General features: G+C 38.1%; 1 protein-coding gene across 2 annotated transcripts in view; it reads right to left on the reverse strand.

Annotated features, from left to right (window-relative positions):
- FRMD3 (FERM domain containing 3) overlaps positions 1-14,472 on the reverse strand; it is a 79,815-nt gene that overhangs the window by 37,470 nt on the left and 27,873 nt on the right. Inside the window, exon 2 of one of the 2 annotated variants that reach the window (XM_053467052.1) lies at positions 3,567-3,671. In XM_053467052.1, coding sequence (XP_053323027.1) covers positions 3,567-3,671 — 105 coding nt within the window. Of the gene's footprint in view, positions 1-3,566; positions 3,672-14,472 lie in introns of those variants that run through there. The other variant, XM_053467059.1, reaches the window with a different exon arrangement.

The raw sequence follows: 14,472 nt of genomic DNA on the forward strand, positions 1-14,472 counted from the left end.
GAACCAACAAATAAAGTGTATGAGGGATTTAGCAAGGCCGTATAGTCTGCTTTCATCCATCCATTAGTAAGATGAAGCCGCAGTGTTCATTTCATGAAGGTGCTCTTTTCTCAACTGCTTTTATAATCTCTAGACTGTGAAAGAATAAATATTTCTGACGCCCTACTTGCCTGCCTGGGGCTGCCCTGATTTGTACAGATACACGGAAGAACACAGGCATGAAAACAATATTAATACCATTGAGATTTGTGCTACTGGAGGTTTTATTTAATTTTTTTTAATAAATAACTGCTGCTTCCATAATGTTTAAACAGTGATTTATTGGCCACATATTGCTCTGAAACGTCATTATTTTTCAATAATCGGGTTTGAGAATGTACGGTGCATCATTGTAGTTACATGACATGAATAGTAATAATCATTTGTGATGTATTGTCTGCAGTAAAATGTTTCTGGGATCTCTATGGAAAACCTTCCAATATTACCATTTATAGGAAAAAGTTAGCCCAGACAAGAACAGTATAAAACCCATCGTAAAAACAGCACTTCTTCCGTGGAGTAGGAACTTTCCATAAAATTAAAGGTTTTATGATGTCATCTCTTTGAACTTCATAACTGCCCGTCAGCTCTGCATTAGCACTGGCAGTGATCTAAGATCAAAATATTGATCTATCAAAGAATCCAGAATAAAGGAAATGACCCAAATGTAAAAATTGAAGCAACTGTCCAAAGTGTATTTGTTCTTCTTTAGGAGGAACAGAACATCTTTTGTACTCATTTGTCTATACCACTCTATTCTAGGAGACCATAATGCTTGCTGGCTATGAGTGTATCACAGTGTTCTTCAGCCCTAAAAGCCACAAGTGTGTTTAGAAACAGTAGAAACAGTTACAAGCTAAATTGTTTACAAAATATATATTTTTTCTTCTAAATGTTGTGAATAAAGAGCTAGCAATAGGTCACAGTAACACAAAAGTAAAGCCCTTCACTCTAGCCACTAATATAAAGGTATCCCTCTTTAGTTTGGAGCGTGGCATAACTAGATAGGTCTATGAGGATGCAATCAAAGCTATACATGTTGATGTACTCAAGTGCTGGAACATTTTAAGTTTTTGTAATGTTTTTTTTTGTAAGCATGGCCCTCAGTATACCTGTAAAAAATAAAAATAAAAAAGTGTCTCTCTGTGCTACTTGTAACAGACCGTGGATTACGTTGGCATATATATATATATATATATATATAGTGATCACAACAATACAATATAATATGTAGAGGTGATAAAATACTGGATGCAGTGTTGTGTAATACTTCTAATATTACAAACAGCCAACTGTTGAAAAAGGGAGATGACAACTCAGAGTAGTTTGGACAAAGCGTGATAACTAGGGTGTAACACATGTGAGTTTATCAGTGTTACCCAAAAACCACACCATCAAGTACACTATATGACCAAAAGTATGTGGACAGCTGACCATCACACTTATATGAGAACGTGGGACTTCCTATTCCTATTCTAGAACCATGGACATTGATCAGCTTCCACTCTTCTGGGAAGGCGTTTCACAAGATTTTGGAGTACTTCTGTGGGAATTTGTGCCGTTAAGCAAAAGGGCATTTATGAGGTCAGGCACTGATGTTGGACGAGAAGGCCTGGCCTCGTAATCCACGTTCCAGTTTATGACAAAGGTGTTCAGTTGGGTTAATGTCAGGGCTCTGTGCAGGCCACTAGACTTACTTCACACTAACCTTGTCTTTATGGACCTTGCTTTGTGCACAGGGGCACAGCCATGCTGGAAAACGAAACAGTCTTCCCTAAACGTGTGCTACGAAGTTGAAAACATACAATTATCTAAAAAATACTACCTGCTTAAGCACCGCATGGTGGCTGAAGTGCTGTTGCTCCTACATGCTTCCACTTCACACTAATAGCAATTGCAGTGGAGTTGGACAGATTCAGTAGGGCACAAATTTCATGAATTGACTTGTGGCATGACACTGTCACGTTTAAAATCACTGAGCTCTTGACAATGAATGAATGTCAGAAACACCATAAATTCAAAACATGGGGTGTCCACATGAGAATGTTACAGCTTCTCTCCGAAGCAGGGAGAGCTCTCTTAGAGTCCTGGAGGACTGCTATATTAGTTATCTTAATTATAGAGACCCCTCAAGCAGACAACAGACTAAAGGATGATAGATGGCAGCTTGAAAGGGCATAACTCCTTCAACTGCAGAGCCTTGTGACATTTCTATTTACTGTTTCCTTAGTAGTAAGCCAATAATTGCTTGACACAGAATAATAATAAACACTCTAGTGACTCCAATGTATAGAAAAGAAATCTGTGAGGTTTTCTTTTTAAAAAAAAACAAATACTGACCCCTAACTCTATACAATGCAGGGAAAGTCAGAACATAAATCAGCTCATAGCAAAGTGATATGAATTGGAGTCAATGAACATTATTGCATGAGTGCCTTAACACTTTAACTGGTGACCTGCTCTTGCCTGCATTAAATCCTGAAATGCCTTAGGAAACCTAAAGGTGGAGTACCAATCAATCTTACTCTTCTGTTCTTCTGTAAGCAATCATCCTGGGTCATTATTCTACCAGAGTAGCAAGATATCGCCAATTAAAGTGCAATTAACCAATTAACTTGTGTATTATACTTAGTGGATTTGGATAATTCTAACCAATATAGAGCTTCAAACTATTTTGTATATACATATTGCCAATTTATTGTGAAAAAGCTCCTAAAGGTGCAAGTAACTTTACATATTTGTGATGTTGGCCCAATAAAAAGTATCAACTTCAGATAAAGACTCCATTTTTGTTCAGGCTAATATGGCTAGACCCATTTTTCTTTTCAATTAATTCTCGGGACTCACTAAGGTCCATGCCTTCCAATTGGCTAAACCTTGGGGGGGGGCTAATTTTGCAGACCTAAATATTTCTTGTGAAATAATATAATGTAAGCTTTCTGGAGGTAACACTGCAAATAATTCTGTCTGATGTAATGTAAAGGGGTGCTGTCCACATTGCACCCCCTGATACGCTCTATTAAAAGCTATAACCCCAGGATTAAACCTCAAGGTATATGACATAAGAGGGGAGATGGAGTACTAATCCCCACTGCAAATGTACACATGAAGAATAGTGCTGCTAAATTAGCCATATTAATCTAACCTACTAAGGTTATTTTTTATACATTTTGTTATAATGCAAACTGATATACTGTATAATATTACATACAGCACCATTGCTTTTAACGTCTAGATTGTAAGCTCATTTGAGCAGGGCCCTTCTTACCTGTTGTTTCTATAGGTCAAATTGTTATGTTATATACAACGTATGTCTTGTTTAATCATTGTACAGCACCACAGAATATGATGGCGCTATATAAAACAATAAATAACAATACTGTATACATACTGTATGATTATAGCTCCTTGCAACCTCTAACTAAGCCATAAGGAGTTTAATGCAATATACAACCGAGGTGCTTAAATTAAACACAAATAAACCTGGAATAAACTTATGGAATAAGGAAAACATATCTAATACATACCCGCTGTTTCTCTGGGTCAACAAAGCGGATTCCAAAATAATCCTTTTCAAGCAAGCTGTAATGATTGCAGATGTGGTCTATGAGAAACTGGCCTTTGGTATCCCTCTGGAAAAGAAAATCGATGTATTTGATATAGAAGCATGGTCGATTTGTTTCACTTGTGCACATAAGAACAATAAATGTTTTTTTTATGTCTTTTACTTATATTTTCGAGTGCTGAACATTAACAAGGTGATAGTTCAGTCTTATAACCCTAATGCCAATGAGGTCTGCAGCTCAATGAAAATGGCAATTCTTCTACATGGAGTGTTTTTATAAATGGCTTTTACTGAAAACAGTACATACTGTATATATTGTGTTGGGGTCAAATCATCTGAGACACTGGAATATTCGCTAGTATTGCTGACCCCTAGGCGAGTAGGTGGAGGGCCTTATTATTGTCAAATGTGTACGTGTGTGTACACATTTGACACCCTTGTTAATATCACAGAAATGTTAACAAATGTTCAAATATAATCAGGGTTTATACAAACCACAAGAAACCATTTTCACAATAGGCATGGTCCAAAATAATGTATTTCAACCTTTATGAGGATATATTCACATTAAGATGTCATCAGTCACCATTGGCAAACACAGCATAGCAACAGTTATCCTTGTCTGTCAATGACATATACTTATGGAGTTATAGTCCACTATTTTTAGGTCTAGTTAAGGAGCATATTGAGATAATCAGAACATATTTGAGGTACAAGTTACATAATGTTACCAAAAGGGTCTGCAAAGAATAGGGGGCATTGTAGAAGCACAGAAATGATGCAGATATGATGTAAATGCTGCATGCAATCATTGCTAATCTATACATTTGAACTATAAGTAAAACACACAAGAAGACTTCTAATTGATAATATTTAGCCCTTGTCCCCCCCTTGTCTAGCCCTCTACTGCCCAATACTGCCCTCTACTGCCCAATATATCGGTAAGTCATCCCTTGTGGTGTCTGTATCACACCAGTTGTATTATTAAGTTTAAATTTATCACTGGAAATTAGGAAAAAATAATTTGTAGACAATAATCTTGAGTGTTCTCTTCCTTTTGAACTAAGTTTTTTTTACCATTCTTACAGAAAGGGAGATTATCATGAAACACTTCCAATGCACTTTAAAACTCCTTGTCATAAATGGGTGTTCTCGCTTTTCTACATCTAAATGGACCTGCTTTGTTTCTGGGATCAACTTCCATGTAATAATAGACCTATATAACATACTGAAAAAGACAAGGACCAATGCTTTTGAGAGTCCAGATATGATACAGAGATATATAACTTGTGTAATATATCGGGAACAATTTACATTGTTTCATGTGAAGACAGTGTTTGTCCAAAATGTGTTAAAGCACATTGGTATTATGCATATAAAATAAGATTACGATGCAAAGTTTATAAAGTAACAACTAATGCAATGACCAAGTCCACAGGAATATCCCTTTGGTTGGGTCATAAGACCACTTTTCAATGTTTGCAGGTGGCTATTAATTCCCAAAACATGATGAGAGGAGCCATGGGATATTTGTGTTACAGGAATCAGCCAAAACAGTGAAAACTACTCAAGCCACCATCTCATCGCCTCACTGACGGCTGGCTCTTGTCTATAGTGTATAGCTGAAATCTCCATGCTAATCTTTTAAGAACGGCACTGACATATGGTGAGTGAATTAATTGGATTGTACCGTTTGTTTTCTACTGTGATGGCTTACAGGGTATTGCAGGCAATTAAAGAACCCCTATAATTCTAGAGAAAACATTGACTACATTGTATCGTTCAAAGCGAAAGGCCCAGGAATGCCAAAAAATCAACCTGGCAACTGAATGAGTTGTACAAACAAATGAAAAGGTACGCAAATTCTTTTTGCATTCTACCCAGGAAACGCAGCAAGTGCCATTCTACATCTGCCGCAAGCAGCGATGGAACGAGTGAATAGACAGATGGCAATCTGCATCATAACAACCTGCTTAAGTAAGTGACAAAGCTACAATGGCTTACAGGATATTGTAGGTGTGATGAGACGGCATGTACCCCGAATGGACAAACACACTAAATTGTGCTTTCTACGATCCAAGACTACGTGGTTAACCCTTTCAGTACTGAGAGTGCTTTAGAGATGAAACAGGCCTGCAATCCAACGAGCCGCACTGACACCATGGCTAGCCGGAGCTTAGCTACCCAGTGGGACAATAAGTTATCATAGCAGCCCACCTCAAGCATCAGACTTGTGTTGAGGTGACTCCAAATATCATACTTGTGTTGAGGTGACCCCAAGCATCAGACTTGTGTTGAGGTGACCACAGGAACAGTTTATTGAGAAAACAAACAGCCTTATATTAAAAAAACTGATAAGGAGCATATTGACATCAACCAAACAATACCCTGCCCAGACAGCCCAGCGCCACAATCTGGTCACCAAGCATAGCAATGTCCATATAACCCAAAATCTGTATTTTCGGGGTGATCCCGGTGAAGCGGCGAAGATCCCGGATGTATAGCTCGGGGTCCCTAGATTGTCCAGTCCAAATAGCGATGTGATCCAGAGTCGGAACCCCCGAGTGAAGGCAGTTGGAATAAACAGGGGGAAATAACTCCAAACAGCTTAAACAGTTTTCTGGAGCCCTAGTTCTGTGACAGTAGGCAATTAAAGAGCCCCTATAATTTCTAGAAGAAACACTGACTTTACTCTACATGTCGTTGCTCAACATGACTGATCCATGAATGCCAACAATCAGCCTGGCTCCTGAACAACCTACAATACCTAAGTAAGTGGCTTCACAAGATGCCACATAAAGTGAAGCACCCAAAAGCTCTAGTTTGCTCCCTTTTGTCTTCCGTGGATTGTTATATTTACAGGTAGCATACCATAACGCTATAGTTACAAAACAAAAGAAACAAACACAGATTTAGACCATGTTTTCCGACCTGTGACCGTCCAGCTCCAAAAAAAATGAATAAATTGTGTCTGTATTTGTTTAATACCTTAAGTTTTTTGTAGTACATTAAATCTATTTGTATGAAATGCCAAGGCTATGTCTTTGTTTAAGCAGATGGTGAGGGTTGGGGCCTAGTTCTCTCTTAGTTACTCTATTTAATAAAATATCCTGCATTATCATCCAGATCTTGGAAATTCTATCTAATTATATTTGCAAATAAGTACACAGAAAACGGTTCTAAGATTTTTTTTTTATCTCAGCCATGTATGAGCTAATGGGAAATTGGACAGCGTTTTTATGAAATGATGCAGCAACATTATCACTGCAGTCTGCCAAGCTCCATGCGTAGATGAGCAAACAAGAAGGTTAGTTAAATTAACTATTTAAAAATGATTTACGATAAAGCATTAAGTATGTGTTACTTACATGCTTACTGATTAATTAATAAAAATAAATTATTGGGTGTGGTGGTGGGAGTTCCCTTTGGAACATCTCAGTTGGACTAGCAAAATATATATTATATCTAATATATTAGATGTTTTCAGATGTGTCACCAACCACTTGGGAGTTAAATATGGAGACACCATGTGGATGGTACTTGGTCCATGTAAGGCTGGGGCAAACTTCCTAACATTTCGAAATATTGTTGGAGAGGGTGTGGACGGAAGTGAGCACCATGAGTCACATTTAGTGGGGTTGTAGATTAATCCAGTGGTTACTGTAAAACAACAAATATTTTCTCACAAACAAATGTAATGTAACATCTAGTTTGTTTCTCTTATATTTAGGTATTTTGCTGTAGTCATCCTTTGTGGAAGGTTTAGGCAGTATGGATTTGGTACAGCTCATATTTATACTTTGACTTAAATGGAATATTAAAAAAAATACAGAATGCAATAATAATAATAATAATAATAATAATTATAATTTACTTCTTGCATTTAACTTTGTCCTAAGATGAATGTAGCTATCAAGAGATCAAAAATAATGAAGTAAAATCTAATTAATTCAACAGTGTGTAGTAATTAATACTACCATGCGATAATTATTTTAAAGATATTTCTGCAATAGATATGAATTAGGCTGGGAGTCTGTATGCTTGTTAAGCTTTTCCCTGTGGGTCCTGCAAAGTGGAGCTTAAAGGAACAGCTTACTGTCCCTGACAGCCGCACTAAAGAAGAATGCATAATATGTATAAAAACAAAAAACTGATATTTTTTCAGAATCCCCTCCAATGCATTTTGCAAGAGGGACGTCGTGAAAATTTAAAGGTTCCCCCATCTATCATATACATTTAATTGCACCTGATGACTTTAATAGGGGTAGAAGTTATCTGTCAGGGAGGCCACAGTAACATTAACTCAGAGTTTGTCTAATTTTATAGGTCACAAATGTAATTTCACCTGTCTTAGAGACCTGATCTTCACAAAGACATAAATAAATTAAAGGTAATTTAAAGAAAATTTAAACGTAGAAGGTTTTAATTATTTAAGCAAACCGTCATCATTTGGTGTACATGTTACTGACAATGGTCTGATAGATAACACGGCTGGTCCGATCTATCCAGTTATTTAAAAAGCTAAAAGGCGGAAGAGGGTTGATCGAATGAACAAAATAAGATTATTACTTCATATCTAATTTCTATTCTAACAATATTACACTATGTTTCTCTTTTCTCTCTCTCTTCTCTTTTCTTTGTATGTTCAAATTTATGAAGACGCTGACTACCTTTTGAAGATACTATTTGTGTAGAAGAACCAGACAAGTTTATTGAAACAATTTGTTTGATGTAACCTAAGGAAAGTATTTCCTCTTTGTGTGCGCAAACACCAGGGTGATTTACAATTAGAACAGGTTGGGGTTTTTTTTGCCAATGATGTCTAAGTAATCAATTATGTTTTTCTGCAAAGTGGCTCCAGTATATTACAATGAGTGAACGCAAATGGCCCATCAAATTCAACTCTTCAATTAACTTTCTATTGCTTCTGAACAAGTTGACTACAGTGTGCCTGCTATTAAAATAAAAAGCTATCTCTTAGTATGGTAGAAAATCTGCACAAGTGGCAGGTTTGCTACAAAATATATACGTGAAAAATTACTGTGATTTTTTTTTTTTTTTTACCAAAAAATGTGTGTGAATCTTCTGCTACCAGCACATAAGACAAATAATACAAAACTGGCCACTTAGAGACCCACTAAAGTAGATGCACCCACAATGATGTTGTGCAATAATGGAATACAATATGTGCTGTAATTGGTCAAGAGTAAACCGTGAAAACTAACCGTTAGGACAAATGGTTTGTTTTGGCTTGTAAGTGCGTGAATGAGTGAATGTTATAAGTGTTTAGGGGCAGAAATGTTTAGGGACAGAATGTTAGAAGAGTTTAGGGGGCAGAGGTAGCACAGGCAGACTGTTTCAGATACAGATGTGGCACAGGCAGGCTCTTTCAGGGGGAGAGCTGGCACAGGCAGGAATCTTCGGGGCTGGAGGTGGCACAGGCAGGTTGCTTCAGGTGCAGGGGTGGCACGGGCACGTTGCTTCAGGGGCAGTGCCAATGTCCTGCTTATAGTGATGGTGCTTATGCTGCACTACCGTCAATGCCTGGCTCAGAACGTTATGCTGTACCACCATCAATGTCTGGCTCAGTATATAGCATACAGTTTAAACATTTGTGAAATAAAAATTCTTTTCCTACATTATTTTTTTTGTGGGTGTCTTTACATTTTAAAGTGTGGGTGGCACATACAGGATCCGCCCCTAGTGCCAAATATTCCAGGTACACCCCTGCTATTTGCTTAACATATCGTAGGTTGAAATTAATGTTGTGTCTAAGTGGAACAGCATCTTTAAGAAATATAAGGAATATAAAAGTTTTAATAAACGCAAGGTTTTGCATCAGGTACCCACGACTTTCCCAGCTGAAACACATGCCATCTGGTTTCCATGCAATAAACCTCAGATTGGCCTCTATATATCTCACAAGGACAGTGCACTCAAAAAATCTATTATCCATTAAAAGCACTGCTTTCCATACTGCTGACATTTCTCCAGCAAGGAATAATCACCAGGATTATTGCACTGCATGCAAAGATAATTGTATAACACTATTTCGTTTTGCATTGATTGGTTACTCAATTAACTTTGACCTGCAGTGACATAAGTCTCTTCTTAGACTAAAGATCAAACAATTCTCTTTTTCAATACGCAGTCTTACTGCCATAAGGAAATGTGACGGCCGCAAACTTCAACACAAACAATGGGTCATCAGCTTATTGGCTCTAATAATACTCCTCCAGTAAACTATTTGCTCCATATATACAAATTACTTTGCAAGGTTTTTACCAAACATCCCACAGTTCTAGATGCATTATGGGTTATATTCAAGGAAAATCCCAGAGGGTTAAAGTGCATTAATTAAGGTGTATAGTGTTTCTTGTGATTTATTCTTTGCAGTATTGATTTGATTGTGTGTTTGTTAGACACAATTGAGAGCCTACATTAATGGAGGGAGGTGGAATAACTCCTCTCCCATGTGACATATGTGAATAATTGTTGCTTGTTCATGCACATCTTAGTTAAATACACCAAATTCTGCACTTTACGTCACATGACTCTACTCCGTTCCTGCTTTCCCTATACAGGACAAGAGAAGTGTCGGTTTGGGTGTCGGTGTGGCAGAGTCTGTCATGGTGTGTGTGTTTGGGTGTCGGTGTGTCAGAGTATGTCCCGGTGTGTGTGTTTGGGTGTCGGTGTGGCAGAGCCTGTCCTGGTGTGTGTTTGGGTGTGGCAGAGCCTGTCCTGGTGTGTGTGTCTGGGTGTCAGTGTGGCAGAGCCTGTCCTGGTGTGTGTGTTTGGGTTTTGGTGTGGCAGAGCCTGTCCTGGTGTGTGTGTTTGGGTGTCGGTGTGGCAGAGTCTGTCCTGGTGTGTGTTTGGGTGTTGGTGTGGCTGAGCCTGTCCTGGTGTGTGTGTTTGGGTGTCTGTGTGGCAGAGCCTGTCCTGGTGTGTGTCTGGGTGTCGGTGTGGCTGAGCCTGTTCTGGTGGGTGTGTTTGAGTGTCGGTGGGGCACAGCCTATCCTGGTGTGTGTTTGGATATCAGTGGGGCTGAGCCTGTCCTGGTGTGTGTATTTGGTCATCTGTTTCTTGGCACTTTACTTACTGTAGGAATAAATAGAACTATTTAATTTTTACTTATCCAGAGATAAAACACCCTCCTGCATTTGTAGTCACTTCACAGGACAAAACATTCTTGGCCCAGAAATCAGTAAGAGGAAAACTAAAGGTTTTGTGTTATTTACTCTATTTCAATCTCCATATCTTATTATAAAAGATTAGTGGCACTAAATTGTGGCCTTAGGCATCCCATGTATGACTTTTTTTATAGTGTATTAATGTCCTCCCAATTCCATCACATAAGATTCAATCCTATATTATCTGCCTCGCACTGATATCATCTTTATCCAGTACACATGGATGCCGAGGAGTTAAGATTCTGTCTATTTTATTTATGTTCATAAAAAGGCCACCAAAATTCTCAGCGCCAGAACCATGATGCTCTTAGTCCGGCCTTGCGAAAAAGATTCTAAGAAGCGTTTTTTTATCTCATGGACAAAATGTGAGAAATATATCATAGAATCACTTCATAAACACTTACTGAATACACTGCATATATAGTTTGAAGAATATATGCTTCTAAAATGTTTTTTTACCATTTGCCAATTAAAAAAAAATGTCCTGGATTTCATTTTAAAAATCTGGTCACCTTAATTTAACATGAACGTGCAATCACATAATGATAAACCCCCACAATGCTGTCTGTTATTATGAGAATACACATCTGTGGAAAATGGGAACTCCCATGGATAGAGTAATGGTGAAGAACAGGGGTTTGTCATAAAAAGGTCCCTCTTAGGCTGTTTGAAATGGTTGAAGGTAGGATTATACCCAATTATGTATTTAGTTTTAGTGGGTCAGTTATAGACTGTTTCCAAGGCCTAAAATACGCGACAAAACACTAATAGCATTCTCTAGTATGTTAAATCAACCTGATATGTCATTTAATTATTTTTCTCTGAAGGCTTAATCACATAAAAACAACGCAAACATTTCCAGCTTCTATGGAACACATTTTTCACATGATAATTAAGTGTTACTGGCAAAAAAATTGAATGATGTAAATTTCCCTTAATTCAATATTTTTTCCTGGAAAGGTTGGACATTCAACAGTACTAGGGACGATGTCTAGTTGCCTGCCCTTGATTAGTTCAGGAGTAGGCACCAACATTGCTCATGGTGGACATTTACTGAGGTCTGTGGGGGACAATTTAATGAGGTTCTACGGACCTCGCAAACCTTGCCACGGACACTGGTGTCTTTGTCAGGATAGACACCAGAATCAGGAATCTGCACTCACTCCCCACAGGAACTCAGGTGCTTAGCTGTGCCGGGAAGGGCCAACTCCCCAGTAAATCAAAATAGAAAAGGCTCCAGGCACTCAAGGGTTCCATCAGACAGATTTATTTGAAGGAAACAGACAACAACGTTTCGACCTCACAATGAGGTCTTTATCAAGTTTGTCAGGATAGAGACACAGTACCTGAAAATCATGGCTGTCCCACAAAAACCAGGAGACTAGGAGGTATCGACTTGAGTTCTTTCCTTGCTGACATAACTGATGTTCTATACATAATGTCTGTACTTATGAAACGTCAGTGATGTACGACAACTGTCCAATAAAATAAGCAGGGGATTAGGAACATGGAGACAGATGGTGAAAATCAAAGATTATTTAAAAAATCATCCCTATGCTCAATGCGTGTTGTTTGTAGGGTAGAAGTGGAAGAAATCTATTGGAACAAATAGAACCATGTGAGATTTGGAGATAAGTCAATGCAGGCCTTTTTACTGAGAAGTTACATAAGAGAAGGCACTTCTACACTTTGGGAAGCTGATATAGTCGAGCCACATGTGGTGTGACCCAGCTTGGGAGACTATGCACAAGACAAGCCAGACTTGCCCCATCATAAAGAAAAGCAGAAGAAAGTCCTCACAAGCATCTATATGATCACTCATGATGACCAAAATACTGAGTGAGGAGAGTCAGCCCAGCTCTTCCACTATAGATGAGCTAGTCTAAGTAGTTTATCATTTGAGATACCTTACTAAATGCCACAATCCTTCTAGTCTGATACCTGATAACCTAAACAGCGGAACTCCCCAGACAGGTTTCAAAACATTCACTGAAATCTAAGTTTAGTTATGATAAAATACAATTGTGCCAAATACAAATAACTCAAATAACTGGTCACTTCATTTTCTCCTCATTCCCTTGGAAAGGAATAATAAAGTCTTTCTACTAAACAGGTCTCGCATGGTAAAAATCTGTGTCTTTTTCCGTACGCCCTGGGAACAGTGAGGCACAGAGTATGGAATAGTCTCTGGCACAGGCAGTGGCCCAACCAACGGTAATTCTTGTTGCCATGGGAATACAAATACAAAATCATCTCGATTGGCAAGCATTGACCCAAACAATCTGTGACTTGTTTTACGTGGAAAATACAGGATATTGAGACAATTAAGATTACAGACATTTCCATTTGCTGCTTTCCTCTGTTAAAGCAGTTTCATGACACTGTTTATATATTCAGTAAATGGTTGCCTTCAAACCTGGAGACAATTACTGTTTAGACATGATGCAGAGAGTCATAATGTGAAGGCTGTAATTTCGAAATTTGAAATGCGCAATATAAAGAAATCTATAATTTTTCTGTTCACCCAATATTTTGTTTTACAACTAGACATGAACAAGAACAAATATGCAGTATAGCCAGACTTAGACAGGCCACTGGGCAAGAATGGCAAATGCTGATGCTCAATGGCAGTGGCATAATACAGGGGTTTCAACTGTAATGGGGCCCATCTCTCTAGGGGGCCCAGGTGGCCCATGTGACCACTTGCTCCTGTATCCTCGTGCCACTTCAAAATTGTTCATAAAGTGCCCTTTCGACTTGTGTGAAAGTGTATGTGAGCATGAATGTCTATGCATAAGGGTATGTGAGCATGGATGTCTGTGTATAAGGGTGTGTTTTTTGTAGAATATTCATTATATTTTTATTATTTTAATGCCTTAGAGCAGAGCTAGGGAAGCCCTGCATGAAATCAATGTGCTATATGTCAACGAGGCAATGAAAAAACAAATTGTCACAAGACAAACACAGGGAGGAGAATCACTCCAACCCATGATGGTATTGAGCACACAATAAACAGTGCCCTCTCAGCTGCCCACGGGCTATTCCAAATCCTACATGCATGCCATTCTTTCTGCACAGTGCCTCTGTGCTAAGCTCTAAATATGAAGCTATTAAATTAATAAACAATAATGCATGTCGCAATTATTCAGATGGAATGCGTACACCCCCACAGCATATTCCCATTTAGAATTCAGCATTTCCATTAAAGTAAATGTTGGACTTTACTGTAAGGGCAAAGAAAAGAGGCAAGACATTTAGCTGTCACTTGTCACTCCAGAGGTTAACAAAAGGGATTCTCAAAAGACAGAAATCAACAAAAAGGAATTCTTAAAGGACAGAAAGCATTATTTCCAATATACTGCATTTAATACATTTACAATATATATGACATATCCCATGATTTCTATCCCCCGCTGTATTTTACTTAAATGTTGATATACTGCATATTCAAATATATTTTATATAAAACATTTAAGTAAAATGCAATGAAGCACTATTTAGAACTAGGTTCTATACGCTTAATGGGTTAAGAGACATTCTGGAAAACTTGATGGAGAACAAGACAGTCTGACAGTATAGCTATTTATACTTTGTGCACAGGGCTGAAGATTTCCACTAGTCAACTAACCTGTGACATTAATACCTTTTTACAGTTAGCTAAACTCAGCTAAACTTCAA

The sequence above is a fragment of the Spea bombifrons genome, chromosome 1, assembly GCF_027358695.1.
Source record: "Spea bombifrons isolate aSpeBom1 chromosome 1, aSpeBom1.2.pri, whole genome shotgun sequence".
Classification (NCBI taxonomy): domain Eukaryota; kingdom Metazoa; phylum Chordata; class Amphibia; order Anura; family Pelobatidae; genus Spea; species Spea bombifrons.